This window comes from Hemiscyllium ocellatum, chromosome 17 (assembly GCF_020745735.1).
Source record: "Hemiscyllium ocellatum isolate sHemOce1 chromosome 17, sHemOce1.pat.X.cur, whole genome shotgun sequence".
NCBI classification, from domain to species: domain Eukaryota; kingdom Metazoa; phylum Chordata; class Chondrichthyes; order Orectolobiformes; family Hemiscylliidae; genus Hemiscyllium; species Hemiscyllium ocellatum.
In genome coordinates, this window is record NC_083417.1 from 67,528,129 (window position 1) to 67,551,634 (window position 23,506).

The 23,506-nt window shown below is 46.3% G+C and overlaps 1 protein-coding gene across 1 annotated transcript in view; it reads left to right on the forward strand.

Annotated features, from left to right (window-relative positions):
• LOC132824024 (RNA-binding Raly-like protein) overlaps nt 1-23,506 on the forward strand; it is a 970,546-nt gene that overhangs the window by 756,508 nt on the left and 190,532 nt on the right. Inside the window, exon 4 of the mRNA XM_060838262.1 lies at nt 12,045-12,092. Within this exon, the coding sequence (XP_060694245.1) occupies nt 12,045-12,092 (48 nt within the window). The remainder of the gene's footprint in view (nt 1-12,044; nt 12,093-23,506) is intronic.

Sequence of the window (23,506 nt, forward strand, 5' to 3'; positions counted from 1 at the left end):
AGGATCCTCTGTTTAGCACCTCTGACAATGCAGCACTCTCTACACGTTGCACAGGACAATTCTGACTGTATGCTTCTAAAGGAGGGGGTGGTGGGGGAGACAATACTCCAACTGGTCTCGGGGGAACAAATTCCATTAGTTTCTCTTCGCAAAAAGGTTAAGAGGAAATAATGCCATAGATTGAACAAATCAGTACTTGAAGGGCTAATCCATCATTGGCGTACTGCTTCAACAAAGAGTGTTCGCTTGCAAAATTAACTTTCTTCTGATGCATACATGCCCAGTGAATTTTCCCGACCCTTTCTGTTTTGCATTTGCTGTGTGGCTCTCTGACTTCAATCTCGTCATTGAAAAACAGTGCTTCATGCTATATCCCCGACCGAGTCCCTGGTAATAGCAGAGGAGACGGCCAGATGGTATTATCACAGGGCTTTTAATCCACGGTGGCACAGTGGTTAGCACTGCTGCCTCACAGCAGCAGGGTTCAATTCCCGCCTCAGGCGACTGACTGTGTGGAGTTTGCACATTCTCGCCGTGTCTACGTGGGGAGATTGGCCATGCTAAATTGCCCCCAGTATTAGGTGAAGGGGTAAACATAGAGGAACGGGTCTGGCCGGGTTGCGCTTCGGTGGGTCGGTGTGGACTTGTTGGGCCGAAGGGCCTGTTTCCACACTGTAAGTAATCTAATCTAAGCAGTGACCCAGATGATGTTCTAGGGACCTGGGTTCAAATCCTGCAGATGGTGGAATTTGAATTCAATACTGGGAAAAAGAAAAAAAACTCTGGAATTAAGAGTTTAATGATGACCATGAATTGTTGGAAATCCCATCTGATTCATTAATGACCTTTTGGGAAGGAAACAACAGCTTTACCTAGCCTGGCCTATGTGGGACTCCAAACCACACAGTTAACCTGACTATTAACTATCCTCTGGGCATTTAGGGACGGGTAATGCTGGCTTTGACCCACGAATGAATAATTATTTTTAAAAATCCTGACAGAAAGAAAAGTGATGATAAGACTGAGGGGCCAACAGTGTGTGCTTTCATATCTATGGAAATGCAGCTCAATCCCAGCTGAGTCAAGTTTCAACCTAATCATTTCTAATGAAAGTTCTATCAGTTGGCAAGGGACACTCAAAAAGGTTTTTTATTATTATTCATTGAGCTAATTTCAGATATAGATATGATGGGAATGCTGTCAGCACTGGGTTGCTGCTGGGCGCATTGTGAAATTCACTTGATGTTATGCTAATGGTGCGTTGCTAATACAGCCAATCAGTTCACCATTACCCACCTCTACAAATATTTTGCATTGAGCCTAATGCTCCAAATGTGTAAATTTGTGTTCAGTTATTGCAGAATAAATGACCTAACCCAGCCAAAGCAATGGCAAATGCATGCTATTCAGTATCCCATTTGACTGGGAAATGGAGAGGCTGCTGAATGTAGTCTCAGTCACTGTAATGAGGATTAAGTGTCTACCCTTGTACGGTTTTGCCAATTAGCCGTTAACCTTGGGAGGTGAAAGCAGTAGATGCACACAGAGCTGCAGTGGACTAGAGATTGGTGGTACCACTGGAGCGGCTGGAATGGTCAAGAAAATAAAATCTAAAATCAAGAGAGGCTCATGGTAGGTGTCTTTTTCTGAGGGATTTCAAGATTAGGGGCCATATTTTTGAGGTAGGCGGATAAACATTTTTATTAGATTCCCCACAGTGTGGAAACAGGTCCTTCGGCCCAACAAGTCCACACTGACCCTCTGAAGGGTAATCCACCCAGACCCATTTCTCTCTGAGTAATGCGCCTAACACTATAGGCAGTTTAACATGGCCGATTCACCTGACCTGCACAGTTTTGGATTGTGGGAGGAAACCAGAGGAAACCCGCACAGACACGGAGAGAACGTGCAAACTCCACACAGGCAGTCGCCCGAGGCTGGGATTGAACCTGGGTCCCTGGTGTTGTGAGGCAGCAGTGCTAACCACTAAGCCACCCATAACAAAAAAACATGAGAAGCAATTTATTTACACAGATAGTGATTCATACTTGGAATGAACTTCCAGAGGAAGTCGGTGCAGTTACGATGTTCAAAAGACATTTGAGTAACTTCATGGATAAGGAATATTTGGAGGGATATGGGTCACGCGCAGGCAGGTGGGACTAGTTTAGTTTGGGATTATGGTCAGGATGGACTGGTTGGACCGAAGGGCCTGTTTCCGTGCTGTATAAGTCTATAAGAAGGAGCTGGAGTGGTGCTGGTCTGGAGGTATTATTGCTTGACTGTTAATCCAGATGAGCTGAAAATGTGTTGCTGGAAAAGCGCAGCAGGTCATGCAGCATCCAAGGAGCAGGAGAATTGACGTTTCGGGCATGAGCCCTTCTTCAGGAATACTTCATATTAATCCAGATGACCCAAGTATTGTACTGGGGACCTGCATTTGAATCCTGCCTTAGCAAGTGAATCCAGCATAAAGAGAATTGAGAATCATCTCGAACCCGTCTGGTTCACTCGCGCTCCCATCTAGCCACAGGTGACTCCAGTCCCACAGCTATATGGCTTGACTCCTAACTGCCCTCTGGGCTATTAGGGATGGGCAATAAATGCTGGCCCAGCTAGTCATTAATTCATTCTATGAATGTTTGATGGAGAAGGTATGGATAAACATTGGAGGCTCAATAGGATCTAAGAAGGCCAGTTAGTGCTCAGGGGCTGTTGATGTGCAGCTCAGTCCTCAAATCAGAGAAACCCTACAGTGTAGAAACAGGCTAAACAAGTCCACACCAACCTCCAAAGGGTTACCCCACCCAGACCCATTCCCCTGATTAATGCACCTAACCTACACACCCCTGGCCACCATAGCAAAGCCAATCCACCTCACGCACACATCTTTAGACTCTGGGAGGAAGCCCACATGTGTAAATTCCACAAAGGCAGTTACCTGAGGCTGGAATCGAACCTGGGTCCCTGGTACTGGGAGGTAGCAGTGCAAATCACTGAGCCACCATGCCACCTGAATGTCAGCCTATCTTTCCAGCCATTTAACTCTGGATTCTTTTCTGGATCTTCACCATTGTAGATTTGCACACAGTATTCAGTTGTACCTCCAGTCTCAGTTATCAGACTACCTGTCCAATATCCGACACTGAACACTCCTCTACTTAGCTGTCAGGAAGACTAAAGCCAGGTTTAGTCTTTTGCACTCCCAGTTCTAATGGCTTCACCATTGGAGGGGCCTGCTCCTTCAGGCCTCACTCCCTGTCTTGATTCAGTGCTGAAATGTTTACCCATTTCCCCAAGCTTTTGGTCACCTGCCTGACTGATGGGTGGTAAGGTGGCTCAGTGGTTAGCACTGCTGCCTCCCAGTGACAGGGACCTGGGTTTGATTCCACCCTCAGGTGACTGTCTGTGTGGAGTTGGCACATTCTCCCCTGTGTCTGCGTGGGTTTCCTCCCACAATCCAAAGATGTGCAGGTTAGGGAGGATTGGCCGTGCTTAAGTGCCCCATAGTGTCCAGGGATCTGTAGTTTATGTGCATTAACCATGGGAAATACAGGGATTGGGTGGGATACTCTTCAGGGGGTTGGTATAACTGGACGGGCTGAATGACCTGCTTCCACAATGTGGGGATTCTATCGTTTGATGTTAAATTGTTTTTCAGAATGCTCTGGCAAAGCGCCTTGAGACATTTTAATTCATTAAAGTCACTAGGTAAATTAAGATGTTGGCTGGTGTCGGATCTCCGGCAATCACAGTTTTATGTTTCACTTGAGAATATGAGGCCACATCTCCAGATCTGTACGCAGCCCACTTCCTTTCACTTAATGGCTTGGATTCTTCAGGGTGGCCGTAGGGGCCTTTCACACCACACGGGGTGGAAGATTAGATCTAAAATATTTCCATACTCCAACAATATCAATGTTGGAGAAACTCAGAAGATGTGGTCGCATCCACGGAGAGAGAAACCGAGTTAACATTTCCAAGGCCAGTGTGACCCCTCCTCAGAACTGCTGTTAGCCTTGGCTGTTGGCTCCATGTTTTTTTTTCCCCTTTCATACCTCTTCGTTTTTCATCATTTTCTTTGCTCTACCTGTTAGTCTGTTTGTTTATTTTCTTGGAATGAAACATCTCCCTTTTTTCCTTTTGGGGTTTAGCTGCAGTTCCTTGCTGATTTTGCTCAGTACAGTTCCTATTCCCAGGCCTGGTCCAACCGACTCCAGACTGCTCGTCCTGCCTGCTGCCTTGTGGATTTATTTTTTTTTGCGCCATCTGGCTGACTGATAATAGGCCTGGTGTGAAATGGATAAGTTCAGATCCCCGCTGTGCGCGCAAATTCATTTGCTATCACCGTTTATCTCTTAATGTCGGCAAGCAAAAATATTCTGTCAGTGGGAATCAACTGAACCCAAGATAACTGGAGAGGCGCTGTTTCAGTCAGAGACAGATAAAGAGAGAGGAGGTGTGTTTGGATCTAACTAGTCCTGATAAAGTTGCTATCACCGCTGCAGGCTTGCTAAGAATGAGCAAGGAGAAAGTGAGCACTGCAGATGCTGGAGATCAGAGTCTTTCCTGATGAAGGGCTTTTGCCCGAAACGTCCTGCTCCTCAGATGCTGCCTGACCTTCATGTAAACACTGTAGACCAGCCCCCACAAGACGGGGGAGGGTGGGGGGGGGAGCGGGGATGCAGAATGTTGCTCAAGTTGGTATCAGGCAGTCCCTCTCCTGCCCATTTTTCTTCACTTTTAATGACTGATTGGCACTTTTAACTCCAGGTCCTCCAGTTTCCTCCCACAAACCAAAGATGTGCAGGTTAGGTAAGGGGTAGATATAGGGTCTGGGGTGGGTTACTCTTCGGAGGGTCAGTGTGGACTTATTGGGCCCGTTTCCACACTGTAGGGCTTCTATTCTATTCTGTGTGGCCACTGGGTTTGATTGATTGCACAGTCACATTCTGCTGAAGATATGTGAGGGGCATCGAGGCAAAGTAGTTCAGGTGGCATTTGGCAATGGGAGCCCAACATACTGGTCCCTTTAGGATCTGGTGGCATCTCACAACCAGTTTTCACCAATTTTCACACATGCACCATTGAAAGCCAACTGTGTGGGTTTGCATGGCAGCCTGGTACAGTGACTGCTCTGCCCCGGACCGTAAGAAAATACAGGCGGTTGTGTGCACAGCCCAGACCATCACGCAAGCCATGGGCTCCATTTACACTCCTCTTGCCACAGAAAGTCTGCCAACAATAAATCAAATCAAATTCCATAAAAGGGGCACAGAGATGGCATCAACTGCTGGCACTGATGTTGTAACACAAGAAACCAACCTTACTTCCATATTTTGTGACCTCCTTGATACAAATTGCTATTCTTTTATTCAATATTTTCCCAATCCAGGTTTTCACAATGCACATTGGTCATAATTGGACAGTGGGGGGGAGGGGGGAGCATGGTGGCTCAGTGGTTAGCACTGCTGCCTCACAGCGCCAGGAAACAGGTTCAATTCCAGCCTCGGGTGACTGTCTGTGTGGAGTTTGCACGTTCTCCTCGTGTCTGCGTGGATTTCCTCCGGGTGCTCCGGTTTCCTCCCACAATCCAAAGGTGTGCAGGTCAGGTGAATTGGCCATAGTGTTCAAGGATGTGTAGGTTAGCTGCATTAGTCAGGGGTAAATGTAAAGTAATAAGGTAGCGAAATGGGTCTTGGTGGGTTAGTCTTCAGAGGGTTGGTGTGGACTTGTTGGGCCAGAGGGCCTGTTTCCACACTGTAGGGATTCCATGATAATAGCGTGTTTCCTGTGTATATATTTATTGGTCAGGGATTAGAATCTCCAATTTGTTTTAATTATCGGGGAAACGAAATGCCTGAGGGGTTATTGGGTTTTGTATTTATCCATATAATAAAATGTAAGAAAACTGGCAAAAGAGCTGGGGAGAAATGTTTTACATAGTGAGCTGTTGTGGTCTGGAATGCACTACTTGAAAAGAAATATTTGTGTGGCTATGAGGTAAGGGCAGGAGATTGAGTCTAACTGAACCATCTCTAGCAAGGAGCTAGCACAATTATAATGGGAAAAATGGCCTCCTGTACTGTATAATTCTATATATGATGAAGATGTGGCTTTAAGCAGTTATTTTATGGTCTTTTATTTAAATAGAAGTAGTAAAGCAGAGGAGCGGAGTAGTCTAGCAAAACCACAAGAGTAAACAGCTTGTGAGGCCTTGGGGGATGTTTTTTAAGAATTGGAACAATAGAAGCAGCCTGGCTGGGTGTGGCCAGCTGTCACAGACCAGGGTTTTTTGTTTGTTTTATTTAGCTTTTAGGTTGAACGTTCAGCAGTTGCTCATTCTGAGCGTGAACAAATAAAAGCCATCTTTTCCCGCTCTTGCTTACAGCACGAAGCTTGGGTTACTCCTTGCTGCTGGGTTACCTGGGAGACAATTCAATCTTGCTGAAGCAGCCTTTCTGCCCAGGGGGGTGTTTATGAAATGTTACTATATTGGAATAGTTAATTAGCAATAGATATTGTATCTATGATTAGGTTAAGTTTGCCAATAGAGTTAAATTATTCAAAATTCCTCTTTCTTTGGTTGTATTTTAACTATAATGTTTGAATAAATTGTGTTTTGCCTAACGGTGAGTAGTTTCACCAATTGCATTGCATCCGGAACACGGCACCTCACATCTACCTTTAAAATGAGAATACTCTAGGGTCTGCATTACCTTCTTAAAATATCTTGAGTAGGTTGGATTTGGTGCGTGACATATGTTTGTGAAATAGTGAAGGCTGCTTCAGCCGCATGAATCCAAGTGCACTTAAACAGAATTTATAAAATGGATTCTTCCATGGCATTCTGGTCGTTGACCCTGTGAACGTGCTCCCAGGGTCAATGCTGTCAAATCTGAGTTATTGAACACGGTTAACAATGACTCAGATGTGCTTGCCTCTGTCATGGGAGTCCTGCACCTGCTCCCGAGATCTGATCATCTGTCAGGGTGCTTTCCTTAGGGATCAGAGGTGAATGTATGCAACCGCAGGGAATGCTGGAAATACTCAGCGGAAATACTGAACTGCTGAGTATTTCTGGCATTGTCTGTTATTAGTTCAGATTCCCTGCATCTGGCATGTTTTACTTCTGAGAAAACATTTACAAGGATGATGCCAGGGTTGGAGGGTTTGTGCTATAGGGAGAGGCTGAAAAGGCTGGGATTATTTTCCCTGGAGTGTCGGAGGCTGAGGGGTGACCTAATAGAGGTTTATAAAATCATGAAGGGCATGAATAGGGTAAATAGACAAAATCTTTTCCCTGGCTTTGGGGGAATCCAGAACTAGAGCGTGTAGGTTTAAGGTGAGAGGGGAAGGATATAAAAGGGACTGAAGGGGCAACTTTTTCATGAAGAGGGTGGTACGTGTATGGAATGAGCTGCCAGAGGAAGTGGTGGAGGCTGGTACAATTGCAACATTTAAAAAGCATTTGGATGGGTATATGAATAGGAAGGGTTTAGAGAGAAATGGGCCGGGTGCTGGCAAATGGGACTAGATTGGGTTGGAATATCTGGTCGGTATGGACGGGTTGGACAGAAGGGTCTGTTTCCATGTTGTACATCTCTATGAATTTGTGCTAAACTGAAGTCCCATTGATGGAGATCAAAGGTCCTTTGGAGTAAAGGAAAGATTAGTGACCAACAGATTTAAGAACAGCTTCTTCCCCTCTGTTAGCAGACTTATGAACAGACCTCTTGTATATTGGAGTTGATCTTGATCTGTAGCTTTAACATTATATTCTGTATTCTGTTCTGCTACCCTGACGTACTTAGGAAATGTATGATTTGTCTGGTTAGCATGCAAGACATCGCTTTATCAATATATTTTGGTACATGTGGCAATAATAAATCAAAGCAAATCAAATCAGGGCAGGGGCTGTCTCCCTGATATAAACTGTGTTCTGGCCAATATTTACCTGACAAGCTACATCATTGAGTCATTATTAGCTCATCGTTGGCTCATTGCTGTTGGCCAGAGCACACATTGGCTGGTGTGTTTCAGACCATACTACAGTAATGACAGTTTGGTCATACTTAATTGGCTGGAAAGCGCTTTGGGATGTCGTGACATTGTTAAAGATGCAATAATGACACAGTAATTTCTTTCTAATGGCAAGGTAGTTCTGTGGTTAGCACTGCTGCCTTGCAGCACCAAGCACCCGGGTTTGATTTCCCCCTTGTCTGTGTGGAGTTTACACATTCTCCTTGCATCTGCACGGCTTTGCTCCGGTTTCCTCCCAGAGTCCAAACCTGTGCAGGATAGGTGGATGGGCCATGCTAATTTGTCCATAGTGTTCAGGGATGTGCAGGCTAGGTGGGTTAGCCGTGGGAAATGCAGGGATGGGCAGGACACTTTTCAGAGGATCAGTGTGGACCCAATGGATCCAATGGCCCCTTTAAGCACTGTAGGGAGAATGTAATGAGTTAGCCCCTGGTCTACAGAGACTGGATTTAGCAGCAGATACATTGGGATTCTGATTCACAACGTTACAGAGTCCCAATTGTGTAGAAAGCCAGAGTGAAAGGGATCGACCACCCAGTTCTTCAGCTCTCATTGTTGCTGGGGCAGTAATGTCTTTGCATGTTTTGTAGTTCAGAGTAATCGCTCTAGACCAGGACCGAAGGAAGCTGCAGTGGAAGAGGCAAATTCGAAGGGCAGGGTGTAAACCTTGACCTGCCCTGCCCTGGGCTTTGAAGGTTGGGTGTCATCTGCTTGGAATCTGATGGGGGTTTGAGCAATGGTGAGCCTTGTGGCAGAATTGGGTGACCCATGAGGCAAGGTCCTGACACAAGTGGTGTGGCAAGATTCTCGCTAGGCCGCGGTGACTTGCCAATTAATGGGGATTGGTGCTTCCTACTGGGACTTAGCAGAAAAAAGCCGTGAGAACGTAAATCCCACTCCCTCACTGCCAGAGCCGGTTTGAGTGTCCAATATGTTCTCTTGAAACCGTTGATTGCCTCATAAGGCAGTGAGTTCTGGGTCATCGTTGAGGAAACCTCACCCTCTTCTTGCCTGTCTCACTCAAAATCTGATTATAAGTGTGTCCGATAGTCCTCGTACCAACAGCTAATGGGAAGAGTTTTCCCCTTCCACCTTATCTGAATTTCCTGGGATCTCAGATACCTCTGTCAGATCTCCCTTCACACTCTGTCACTCCAAGGATTGCAACCTCTGTTTGCCCAACCTCACCTCAAAGCTGCACCCCAACCCTGTGGCCATTTTTGCAATACTATGCTCACTACGTCAAGATGATTAATTTACCCTTTCTTATCAGAGTTGTCATAGAGTTATAGAGTCATAGAGATGTGCAGCATGGAAACAGATCCTTCAGTCCAACTCGTCCATGCCAACCAGGTATCACAACCCAATCTAGTCTCACCTGCCAGTACACGGCCCATATCCTATTCATATAACCATCCAGATACCTTTTAAATGTTGCAATTGTACCAGCCTCCACCACTTCCTCTGGCAGCTCATTCCATACACGTACCACCCTCTGTGTGAAAAGGTTGCCCATTAGGTCTCTTTTATATCTTTCTCCTTTCACCCTAAACCTATGCCCCCTAGCTCTGGACTCCCCCATCCCAGGGAAAGCACCTTCTCTATTCATCCTATCCATGCCCTTCATAATTTTGTAAACCTCTATAAGGTCACCCCTCAGCCTCTGACACTCCAGTAAAACAGCCCCAGCCTGTTCAGCCTCTCCCTATAGCTCAGACCCTCCAACCCTGGCAACATCCTTGTAAGTCTTTTCTGAACCCTTTCAAGTTTCACAACATCTTTCTGATAGGAGGGAGACCAGAATTGCACGCAATATTCCAACAGTGGCCTAACCAATGTCCTGTACAGCCGCAACATGACCTCCCAACTCCTGTACTCAATACTCTGACCAATAAAGGAAAGCATACCAAACGCCGCCTTCACTATCCTATCTACCTGCAACTCCTGGCACTGAGGCACAGTTGAGGCAGGTTCTGTGTGAGTGACGCAGCAAGAGGCCAGATGGCCTCCCCCCATTCTTATGGGCTGGGTTCAATACTCACCTGTCAGTGGGCCCAACAGCCAGGCTGGTGGAGGAGAACGCAGTATTGGATGAGTCCGTCCGCCCGCCCCTCACCCTCGTGTACTGATATCAGCGTGTGTGCATTTTGTCAGCTTGAGGCCTCCGTACACACCCAATTACCAGCAGAGGGAATCCTCTCGGAAGAGCGAACACAGCATCGGTGTCAAACAGCTCAGGTGCAGCTCTCATTGTAAATCTATGGACCTGTTTCCAGCCCAAAGCTTCACAATCTGATCCAGGTTAACCAAAGAATGAGCTAAGGAAACATGGAGACATGGAAAACAGGTGTAGGAGTAGGCCATTCCACCCTCGAGCCTGCACCGCCATTAATTACGATCATGCAATCTCAGTATCCCCTTCCCACTTTCTCTCCACCCCCCTCGATCCCTTTAGCCATAAGGACCACATCCAGCTCCCTCCTGAGTATACCTAATGGACTAGCCCCAACAGCTTCCTGTGGGAGTGAATCCCACAGGTTCACAACTCTTTGGGTGAACAAAGTTTTCCTCATCTCAGTCCTGAATGGCTTACCCCTTGTCTTTAGACTGTGACCCCAAGTTCTGGACTTGCCCAACATCGGGAATGTTCTTCCCATACCTAGCCTGTCCAGTCCCATCAGGGTTTCATATGTTTCTATGAGATCTCTCCCTCATTCTCCTAAATTCCAGTGAGTAGAAGCCCAGTCAATCTTCATTTGTCATTCCTGCCATCCCGGGAATCAGTCTGGTGAACCTTTGGTGGATTCCATCAAAAACAAGAATGTTCTTCCTCAGAGTAGGAGACCAAAGCTGCACACAATACTCAAGTTGTGGCCTCATCAAAGCCCTGTATAACTGCAGCAGGACACCCTTACCCCAATACTCCAATCCTCTCACTATGAAGGTCAGCATGCCATTAGCTTTCCTCACTACCAGCTGCACCTGCATGCCAACCTTCAGCGACTGTTCCACCATGATGTAAATGCTTTGCCAGCGACACTCACTTTGCCTGAGGGTGTGATCTATAAACTGAGAAAATATTGGTGCCATTTCCAATTTGGAAAATGGGTGGCTGACCCGCAAATTCGTGAAGCGTTCCATATTTTTATTGGGCGGCACGGTGGCTCAGTGGTTAGCACTGCTGCCTCACAGCGCCAGGGACCTGGGTTTGATTCCAGATTTGGGTGACTGTCTGTGTGGAGTTTGCACATTCTCCCCGTGTCTGCGTGGGTTTCCTCTGGCGTGCTCTGGTTTCCTCCCACAGTCCAAAGACATGTAGGGTTAGGTGGATTGGTCATGCTAAATTGCTCCATAGTGTTCAGAAATGTGTAGGTTTGGTGCATGGTCAGGGGTAAATGTAGAGTAATAGGTTCGGGGAATGGGTCTGGGTGGGTTACTCTTCAAAGGGTCGGTGTGGACTAGTTGGGCCGTAGGGCCTGTTTCCACACTGTAGGGATTCTGTGTGATAGTGTAATCTGACCAGTCACTGTTAACTGTAGACCAGCAAGGTTAAAATTAGAAGTGATTCATTAGATGATTACTTGATACAAATCGAGGCCAACCGTCACTGATGCAAGGCTGCTGAGTTAGGATTCGGACACTTTGTGAATAAATCTAAAGCTGAGAGAAGGGCGGCCTCTGGCCTCCATTTTCACCAGCTGGCTGCCAGAGGTTAAACAGTGGCGTTGTCTGGTCGGTTTAAACCTGAGCAACAGCAGAAGGCATTGGATCAGAGTTAGTCTCCAAAACAGCCCGCTTTCGATGGCCTGCATAGCCCTCGTCCCTGCCTCTTCCTGACTGTCTACTCTCTCACTGCCTGAGCTTCAGGGCTTGCAATGCCAGGCAGCTAACCTGAATCGAGATAAATAACAACTGCTGCCACAGAGTCATTAGAATTATTTAAGATGCTGTCAGCACTCGCTTAGCTATAAACTGAATGGCTTCTTTTTTTTCTGCAGAAGTGGCTATGACTTTGACTATGACTATTACAGAGATGGATTCTATGACAGGTATGTTGCCCACGTCTAATTTGATCCTTTTAGCCATTTGCCGTTACCATTTTTTTTTGTGGGATTGCTTTAGCTTTTTGATGTGACAGGGACAATTACTCCCAGTGGCTCATAGCTCACGGAACGTCTGGCCCTTCTCAAATCTATTGAACTACGGCAGAGCGTTCCTCTCGTTAGCTCCCCCCACCCCCCACCCCCATTTTCATCTTTTGAGAAAACGCATAAAGAAAACATAATCCAGTGTAATATTCCAAAACGCCATGGATTTGTCTTCCAACTGAAACAAAAAAGTTGTTGCAAATCAGATGTCAATGTGACCACGTCGTCTGCCCCTCAATTCACAGATTGAGCAGTAAGGATCACATCATGGCAGCAATAGCCTGCATTTATATAGTGCCTTTCACATGGAACAATGTTCGGCAGTACTTCAGAGGAGCCTCATCATCAGAGAAGCATTGATACTGGGAGGGGGAGTCAAATAGGGTGGCAAGGTGGCTCAGTGTTTATCGGGTGGCACAGTGGTTAGCACTGCTGCCTCACAGCGCCAGGGACCCGAGTTCGATTCCAGCCTCGGGCGACTGTCTGTGTGGAGTTTGCATGTTCTCACTATTTCTGCTTTGGTTTGCTCCAGTTTCCTCCAGTGATGTGCAGGTTGGGTGAATTGGCCGTAATAAATTGCTCATAGTATTCAGGGGTGTTGGTTTGGTGCATTGGTCAGGGGTAAATGTCGGAGAGGGAATGGGTCTGAGTGGGTGACTCTTCAGAGGGTCAGTGTGGACATGTTGGGCCAAAAGGGATTCTATGATTTGACAGAAGATAAGAAAAGGAAAACAGCAAAAGGTTGGAAATGTTTGTATAAGTGATTCTGGAGTTTAAGGTCTAGACACTTCAAGGCTCAACTATTAATGGTAAAAGAACATTTTGAGGGTATTGTATGCAGCTCTGGAATCATAGAAGAGATGTGACTACTTTGGGAAGAGTGTAGAGGAGAAGCGTATTGTCTGGGCTGAGGAAGTTTGATGATCAAAAGAGAGAATGGACAGTGGGGGGAGGGGAGCATTTTCCTTGGAGCAGAGGGGGAAACGATTAACACGAATAAAATTGAGAGGGATAAACAGAAGAAACTTTTCCCCTTTGCCATTGGCCCCAGCACTGGGGAAGGAGGGGGCTGTTCTGATGGGACGGGCGCCACCTGAATCCTGCTGAACTAGGACCAGAGTCCTGGCCATTGGCACAACTCGGGCTGTGGATGGGGCTTTAACTTTGATGGTGAGGGGGTGGGATCAGTCGCTTGGCAAGTTATGGGAAACGTTAAAGGTAGGGAGGGCTCAGCAGAGATGATAGAAGTTTCCAGAACAAGGAACAGGACAATGCGGTCGTTCTACCCTCCAAGTTCTAAGATGGCAGTTGAGTAGCAGTGCTGTGTGTGGACTCTTCCCCAGGGCTCATCCACTCCCATCTATCTTCTTTCTCTTGTTTTTTTTTAGTTCTGCACTTTTTCTTTTTTTCTTCTTCTTTTGCTTTTCTTTTCTTTGGCAGGTTAGTCAGGATTCCCATCAGGTTAACATGCAGGTTAGTTGGCAGTTAGGAGAGCAAATTCAGGGTTAGCATTCATTTCAAGTGGGCTGGATTACAAGGCCGTGGATGTACTGCTGAGGCTGTACAAGGCTGTGGTCAGACTGCATTTGGAACATTGTGAACAGCTTTGGACCCCGTATCTAGGGAAGGAGGTGCTAGCGTTGGAGGGAATCCAGAGGAGGTTTATAAGAGTGATCCCAGAGATGAAGGGCTCGTCAAATGAAAAGTGGTTGAGGACGCTGGGTCTGTACTTGATGGGAGTTGAGAAGGATGGGGGGGAGCCTCATTGAAAATGCTGAGAGGCCCGGATAGGGTGAACGTGCAGAAGATTTTCCACTAGCAGGTGAGATTAGGACCTGAGAGCCTCAGGGTGAAGGGAGGAACCTTTTTAAAACTGAGATGAGGAGAAATTTCTTCAGCCGGAGGGTGGTGAAGCTGTGGACCTCATTGCCACAGAAGGCTGTGGAGGCCAAGCCATTGAGTATATTTAAGACAGAGATAGGTAGACTCTTGATTGGTCAGGGATCTAGGGTTCTGGGGAGAAGGGAGGATAATGGGGATGAGGAGTGTATCAACCATAATCAAATGGCAGAGAAGGCTGGATGGCCTAGTCTAGAGGATGGCTCCTATATCGTATGATCTGGATGGAGAAATCGATGACCAAGGTAAGTGGCAGGAGGTTTACAGGGAATGTGAGGAAAAATGTTTTCACCCAGAGGGTGGTGTGAATCTGGACCACCCGCCCCCCCGTAAGGGTGGGAGAGGCAGAAACCCTCATTACATTCATGAAGTATCTAGGTGTGCACAAAGCTGTGGGCTAAGTGCTGGGAAATGGATTGAAATAGTTAGATGGTTGTTTTTGACTGACACAGGCTCAGTGGGCCAAAGAGTCTTTTTCTGTGTGAGAAACCCCTGTAACTCCAGGAAGAAAGTGTGGGTTGGGCAAGAGGCCAGGGTTGGAGTGGTGCAAAGATCTTGCGGTTACACAGATGGGAAAGGCCTTGGAGAGTAACTTAAACATCTTCTGATTGAGTGGAAAGCAGTCTTTGCCGTATCTATCTGTGTCACCTCCTCAAGCCCCGATGAAATCTTTGCATTGGCAAAGGCAGTCCAGGAACATATTCTTGGTCTTGTCAGACTGCTGAAGCAAGTCTGTTGAGATGAGAAAAACGTTGACTTTACTCAAGAACATTTCACCGTGGATTTCCAATGGAGGCTGAAGGGAAGGAATAAGATCATGTGACATTGCATCACTTCCTGTGATGATATATGCTCTCTCAATAGCATGTGATAGTCAGCCATAATCCTTTACACTACACACATGGGTGTCACGAAACAACCCTCTTGCAAAAAAAATAGAGAGCATTACCAGATTGTCACAAATCCTGTGAAGTAGTCCTTGTGTGCATATGACAATGGAACAAAGGCCGTTTTGTCTCCCTGTTCTTGGATCTGTTTGAGAAGAAGCATAATTCTGAGCAACAGGTTTGCTCAGAGGTTCGAAACTACAAGGTGTGACGGGGAGTGCGGCAACGACCAAGTCTGGCCTTAACACACAAAAACATCCCAACAGCGTTGACGGAGGTGCAAGGGAACACCGATGCCATGTCAACGGAGGTGAGCTCAGGGAGAGTCATTGACACTTAAGAGTCATAGAGATGTACAGCATGGAAACAGACCCTTTGGTCCAACCCATCTGTGCCGACCTAAGAGGCATTCCACCAGAGGTGAGGCAGAGAACTTTACAGTGTACAATCGGCCAGCTGAGGTTGGCTAAAGGGAGGCCGAGAAACCGAGTTCAGGCAGGAAGAGCGACACTGGGACATTTTAGAGAAGTACGGAGGACCAGGTTGGAGAAGGCTTTAAAGATGCTGAGGATTTTTGTTTTTTGGTTTTGAATTTGAGTTATCGGTGAGTGGTTTCTGACAATTGCAGAGGCACTGCAGATTAACGAGTGTGTGAAGTGATGCTGAAGTAAGATGATGTGGGAGTTAATGATGCCAACCTATCATAACGGGTTGGAGTTAATAGAAGACCATCTGGAAAAGTATTGGACCAATAATTCCAAAGGTTATCCTTTCCATAGGTCACTGGAGTCCCTTGCCACTGGTTCCTGTTTGTTAGTCAGCCTGTGTGGACTCTTTGAGGTAAATGAGGCCCTATCTTTAAGACAGATGGAGCTTCTTGGCCTACTATGTGGGCTCAATGTTCCTGATGAGAACGGGGGGAGCCAGGAAGCAGAGGATTGAAGGACTAGACTGTGTATTGCAGAGAGAGCACAGGAGAAGAAAGATGCAGTGTGAAATGCAGCGTTTAATATTGGTTTGGCATCGGAAATGTAGCTGAAGCACTTTGATGCAATCTGTTTAGCTCAATTTTCTGATTATTGCTCTTCAGTCTGGGTTGTAGTACAATAACAAGCTGCACAGCGTTATCTTGAAGCTTCGAATCAGTTGTCTGCACTTTGTGTGAATTCAGAATGCACGAAGTCATTTCTGTAGGTTTTTATTCGTATTCAAATCTGTCCAGAAAGGGATGTTTGATACTACAGTCACACAAGATGCAACGTATTCAAATTGGATAGTCAGTCTGTGATGATAAGTACAGTGCTAACACGCCATTATAGTCCAGTGCAAATTTAGTAAATGTCAGATTTTTATACATATTCGATGGATTATCCTGTCCCTGTTGAATCAAGATGTTTCAGGTCCAGCCTGTGGTCCTCCAAGTCGTTCCAACATGATTGAGAAAGCTGCTGTTCATACTCCATTTCTTCATTAGAATGTCCCTTCGACTGCTTTTCATGTAAAACAGCAACAAAGTACAATCCTACAGCTGCTACCCCCTGCTCTTCCGGGTACTTTTGTCATATATTTAATCCAACAGTGCACTTGTAATGTTGCACATATGAGCATACAAGAATAGGCCCTTCAGCCCCTCAATCCTGCTCTGGCATTCAATGAGATCATGACCAATCTGATTCTAATCTCAAATCCACATCCCTGCCAACCCCTGATAACCTTTCACCTCCTTGCTATTCTATTCACCTCTGCCTTAAAAATATTTAAGGATTCTGTGTCTACCGTATTTTCAGGAGCGTTTCAAAGTCTCATAATCTACTAAGAGAGAAAAAAAGTCACCTCGTCTCTGTTTTCGGTTGGTGACCCCCTGGTTTTGAAACTGTGATCCTCAGTTGTTATGCATCCCCTTTGGCCCTGCTTATTCAAGCTCAAAATATTTCCTTTGGACATGGTTGAAAGACTGAATCTACAATTCTGTTTACCGGACGATGCTCAGTGTGTGCAAATGCATGAACAGCTCTGCTGCCTCACAATGCCTAGGGTCTGGGTTTGATTCCACCTTCGGGCGTGGAGTTTGCACGTTCTCTCCATGTCTATGTGAATTTCCCGCTGGCCCTCTGGTTTCCTCCTGTAGCCCAAAGAGGTGCAGGTTAGGTGGATTGGCCATGCGAAATTAGTCATGTTATCCAGGGATGTGGAGCCTCATGGGTCAGCCATGGGGAATGCAGGGTTATGGAGATGGGGTAGGGAAATAGGACTGATTAGGATGCTCTTCACAGGGCTAGCGTGGACTCAATGGGTTGAATGGCCTGCTTCCACACTGTAGGGATTCAATGATTCTAAGATTGAGGTAATGCTCAAAAGGGGTCACAGCGAAGACCACAGCACAGAAATGGGTCATTTGACCAACCAGTCTATGTATTAATGTGTCGCTTGAGCCTCCTCCCATCCTTTCTTTATCTAACCTCATTAGTATAATTCATTATTTCTTTTTCTCTTATATGCTCACCCATTGCTGTTTGTAGCTGCTTCTGACAGAAGATTGGCCGTCGTGGGTCAATACTCTCTTCTGTCTTGTGCCATCTGCACACTTCCAGTATTACTCGTCCAGAACGTCTCTCTGTGAAGTTTGTCACTCAGCTACCATCGGCCCACCCTGCTGCCCTTCTCTTCACCAAGTGGGAGAGATACCTGAAGCTCATCTATTTCTAGTTTGCCCCTTAAATACATCTCTACCATTCACCCTGAGATTTCATAGAATCCCTACAGTGTGGAAACAGGCCCTTCAGCCCAACAAGTCTACACCGACCCTCCGAAGAGTAACCCACCCAGACCCGTTGCCCTACCCCTGTTATCCTATATTTACCCCGACCAATGCACTTCACCTGCACATCCCTGGGCACTATGGGTAATTTAGCATGGCCAATTCACACTAACCTGCACATCTTTGGATTGTGGGTGGAAACCGGAGCACAGACAGTCACCTGAGGCTGGAATCGAACCCAGGTCCCTGACGCTGTGAGACAGCAGTGCTAACCACTGAGCTACTGTTCTGCCCAAAAGGGAGAGAGTGGCTTTTACCTTCTCAGCGTTTCCTGGATCAAGAGGTTTAGTCTAAGTTCCCTATTTTATTAATTTGGTGTCTACTTCACATTAATGGTTCCTGGTTCAGCTCTTCCTCACAAGTGGAAACACTCTCTTTCATAACCACCCAACCAAAACCTTTCTCATTCTTAATGGCCTCCATCAGGTTGTATCCACCGAACCCACCTTCCCCCCTCTCCCCCCCCAAATCCATTGACACTCCCTCGGACCCAATGACCAAGATCAGTGAACTCGAGCCATTAACTCTGATTCTCTCTCCATAGATGCAGCCAACGTTACTGAGTTTCTCCAGCAATCTTGGGTTGTATTTTCAGATTTCCAGCACTTGTTTGGTTTTGCGACAGCCCTGCATACCCAGGTTAGAGCACGCTCAATGCAAGTTTACCAGACCATCTCTCTTCTATCCCACATAAAAATAAACCCGAGGGAATCACTTGGTTTTGGCTTTCGTTTAGATTACTTACAGTGTGGAAACAGACCCTTCGGTCCAACAAGTCCACACCGACCCATACGCCCACATTTACCCCTTACCCAACACTACGGGCAATTTAGCATGGCCAATTCACCTGACCCACCCATCTTTGGACTGTGGGAGGAAACTGGAGCACCCGGAGAGAACATGCAATACTCCACACAGTCAGACGCCTGAGGTGGGGATTGAACCCAGGTCTCTGGCGCTGTGAGGCAGCAGTGCTAACCACCGTGCCACCTACAAATGTTATGGATGTATAGACCATATAGGTTAATGCTATGGCCACATTAACCTGTATGGTATATTTTTGTGAGTTGTGCTTGCATACTCTTCTTGTCTATTAATTCTAATTTTTTTTAAGTTGTATGTGCTTTTTTTCTGTCAGACTCAATATGTAATCATCGATGCTTATGTTGAAGTTTATTTGTCAATTATATTGCCGTTCTACAAGTTTGTTCTTGAGAAACGACATGGATTGTCAGCCATTTTGTTGCATGTCGGAGAGAGTCACTCAGATTATTCCTTTCATGTTCATCGTTGCATCACGCACCTAATTCTATCAAATAGCAAGGTTGATTCAATCCACGCCTGGAACATGTTTCCCACCCAACAGTGAACACGCAACGGAGAAGAGTGAGGACTGCAGATGCTGGAGATCAGAGTCGAGAGGTGTGGCGCTGGAAAAGCGCAGCAGGTCAGGCAGCATCCGAGGAGCAGGAGAATCGACGTTTCGGGTATAAACCCTTTCAGGCTTATGCCTGAAACCTCAATTCTCCTGCGCCTCCGATGCTGCCTGACCTGCTGTGCTTCTCCAGCGCCACACATTCGAGACAGGAAGCAAAGAGTAGGTGGAAGTGGGTCTTTTTCCAAGTAGCAGCCTGTGACCATTATCACACTCTTAAGAATACGGGGTGGGCTAGTTAGGACTGCGAAGAGAAGTTTCTTCACCCACAGAGTGGTGAACGTGTGGAGTTCTCGGTCACAGAATGCATTTCAGGACACAACACTGAATGCTATTAAGAAGGAGCTGAACAGAGTTCTTAAGGCTAAAGGGATGTAAGGGCAGGGGATTGATCGGCCATGATCATATTGAATGATGGAGTGGGCTCGAAGTGCTAAAGGGGCTACTCCTACTTCCTATATTTCTGTGTCACTGACTCGTGCTCTGGGATGTGGGTTCAAATTTAATGATGACCATGACATTCTTTTCCTTTGTTGTAAAAATCCATCTGGTTCACTCATGCCCGAGAGGGAGGTAAGATCTACCATCCCCCCTACACTCCACCCCCACAAGAGGGAGGTAGGATCTACCATCACCCCCCCTCAAGAGGGAGATAGGTCTATCACCACCCTCCCCTCCCCCCGAGGGAGGTAAGATCTATCATCTCCCCCTTTCCCCCCCACAAGAGGAAGATAAGATCTACCATTTCCCTCCCCCTCCCCCCCCCCCCCCCACCACCCCCAAGAAAAGTAAAATCTACCAACCACCTCTCCCCCCAGAGGGAGGTAAGATCTACCATTTCCCTCCCCCCCCCCCCCAAGGAAAGTAAAATCTACCAACCCCGTCTCCCCCCAGAGGGAGGTAAGATCTACCGTCCCACCCCCTCCAAAAAGTAACAAAGAGGATTGATGAGGGTAGAGCAGTAGATGTGATGGACATCAGTAAGGCATTCGACAAGGTTCCCCATGGGAGACTGATCAGCAAGGTTAGAAATCCTGGAATACAGGGAGAACTAGCCATTTGGATACAGAACTGGCTCAAAGATAGAAGACAGAGGGCAGTATTGGAGGGTTGTGTTTCAGACTGGAGGCCTATGACCAGTGGAATGCCACAAGGATCGGTGCTGGGTCCTCTACATTTCATCATTTACATAAATGATTTGGATGTGAGCATAAGAGGTGTAGTTAGTAAGTTTGCAGATGACACCAAAATTGGAGGTGTAGTGGACAGCGAAGAAGGTTACCTCAGATTACAACAGGATCTGGACCAGATGGGCCAGTGGGCTAAGAAGTGGCAGATGAGTTTAATTCACATAAATGTGAGGTGCTGCATTTTGGGAAAGCAAATCTTAGCAGGACATATACACTTAATGGTAAGGTCCGAGGGAGTGTTGCTGAACAAAGAGACCTTGGAGTGTAGGTTCATAGCTCCTTGAAAGTGGAGTCGGAGCTCAATAGGATAGTGAAGAAGGTGTTTGGTATGCTTTCCTTTGTTGGTCAGAGTATTGAGTACAGGAGTTGGGAGGTTATGTTGCGGCTGTACAGGACATTGGTTAGGCTACTGTTGGAATATTGCATGCAGTTCTGGTCTCCTTCCTATCGGAAAGATGTTGTAAAACGTGAAAGGGTTCAGAAAAGATTTACAAGGATGTTGCCAGGGTTGGAGGATTTGAGCTACAGGGAGAGGCTGAATAGGCTGGGGCTGTTTTCCCTGGAGCATCAGAGGCTGAGGGGTGTTCTTATAGTGGTGTATAAAATCATGAGGTGCATGGATAGGGTAAACAGACAAAGTCTGTTCCCTGATGTCGGGGGAGTCCAGAACTAGAGGGCATAGGTTTAGAGTGAGAGGGGAAAGATATAAAAGAGACCTAAAGGGCAACTTTTTCTCGAAGAGTGTGGTACGTGTATGGAATGAGCTGCCAGAGGAAGTGGTGGAGGCTGGTACAATTACAACATTTAAGTGGCATTTGGATGGGTATATGGATAGGAAGGGTTTGGAGGGATATGGGCTGGATGCTGGCAGGTGGGACTAGATTGGATTGGGATATCTGGTCGGCATGGACGGGTTGGACCGAAGGGTCTGTTTCCGTGCTGTACATCTCTATGACTCTACGTTACTCCAAACCCTCAGAAGTGAGGTTCATTCTTAACTGCCTTCTCAAATGGCTGAACAAGCCACTCGGGCAATTATGGATGGACAGCAAAACCCTGCATTCCATGACAGGATCAAAACAAAACTTCTGTAGGGTCTTTGAAGAAAAGAAATCACTGCGGCTTTGTTAGTGAGCGACTGATGAAAATGGTTCAACTGCACATTGCCAGCAACTCACCCTGATCATCTATTCATTTGACAAACTCCATTAGACTTTTATGTAAACTTCAAGTGGTTGGACTCAGTATAACTGCATGCCTTGCATGCACAATTACATAGAGGTACCTTATTCAATTACCTTCCATCATAAGCAATTATACTCAGGAAGCCCTTAACTGTTTAGAACACCGAGACCTAATTGTGCAGATAATTAACTGGAATTTTCTGAAGTTGAAGAAGATACTTTTTTTATTTAAGTGTATTTTCCTTTTTGGTCTTGTTACAGTCAGACCCCCAGGTGAGGTTTCCCAATGTGGTACAGTTCCAGATGAGATATTCCAGGTTGCTGAATGCCTGGGTGTAGAGGGGTGATCTGACTCCCCTGTTTGATTCACCTTAGTGGTCGCAGCAAGGTTGAATTTCAACTCAGATTTCTCCAGTTTCCTCATTTTCCCTCTCCCCACCTTGTCTCAGTCGAATCCCTCGAACTCAGCACCGCCCTCCTAACCTGCAATCTTCTTCCTGACCTCTCCGCCCCCCCACCCCCCCACCCCACCTCCACACACACACACACACCCACTCCGGCCTATCACCCTCTCCTTAACCTCCTTCCACCTATTGCATTTCCAATGCCCCTCCCCCAAGTCCCTCCTCCCTACCTTTTATCTTAGCCTGCTGGACACACTTTCCTCATTCCTGAAGAAGGGCTCATGCCCGAAACGTCGATTCTCCTGCTCTTTGGATGCTGCCTGACCTGCTGCGCTTTTCCAGCAACACATTTTCAGCTCTGAATTTAAAAAGCTAAACTCCTATTTTAAAGGGAGCCAATTTAACCTGACTTTCTTAATTAATATGGAACGGGTTTGTTCATTATGAAATTTGAGAAGAATGGACGCAGATGCACGTGGATTAGAAATGAGATAAGTCCGAAAGATAAAAGCTTTAATATTTATCGATTAGTGTCTGAAATATTTGTGAGACTTGGATAGTTAACTTTGTGGCTGTTGCACTGCAGGTTTATGTGCATGTTTAAACTGTTGACTTCAGAATTATTACTTCTGCAGGTTGGTTGAGATTTGTTGTTCTGGGTCCTATTGACCATGAGAAAATTCAGGGTGAGAGCGAGTCCTTTTGCTCTTCCCCCCCTGTTTGTCAGGCCTATTAGCTAGCTGACGTCCAGCATTCAGTGTGAAACAGTCACTTCACTTGCAACGCAAGGGTGACCAGGAGATAGGGGAAAGTGAGGACAGGAGATCAGAGTCAAAACGTGTGGCACTAGAAAAGCAGTCAGGCAGCATCCGAGGAGTAGGACAGTCGACGTTTCGAGCATAAGCTCTTCATAAGGAATAGGGGATAGGTCTTCAACTACCAGGTTCCCAGAATGCAAACTCTCGAAACACGGGCTAGTGCACACAGGTACTCAGTCTCACCCAGTCCCACTAGCACCTTCCAGTAGAGTTGAATTTTTTTTTAAACTCTGTCTTTGCATAATGCTCAAGCAAAAAATATAAATGTAGCTGTGGTTTGGGCCATAATCTGCCAAGGGTGCCTTGCTGATGAGCTGGACATCATCAGCCTCTTGTTACCTTTGTAACCATAAAGGATTGAGTCTGGCCTGTTTTGATTTGCCTTTTGAATGGCTGTTGTTTGAAGTTCCCTTTGCATTTTTGCATGTCACATTCTGTGTCATAAACATCGTGTCGTACAGCCTGGAAACAGACCCTTCGGCCCAAGCTGAACATAATCCCAAACTAAAGTAGTCCCACCTGACTGCGTTTGGTCCATATCCCTCCAAACCTTTCCTATTCATGTACTTATCCAAATTTATTTTAAATGTTGTCATTGTACCCATATCCACTGCTTCCTCAGTTCATTCCACACATGAATCTCCCTCTGTGTAAAAAAAAAATTGTCCCTCATGTCTATT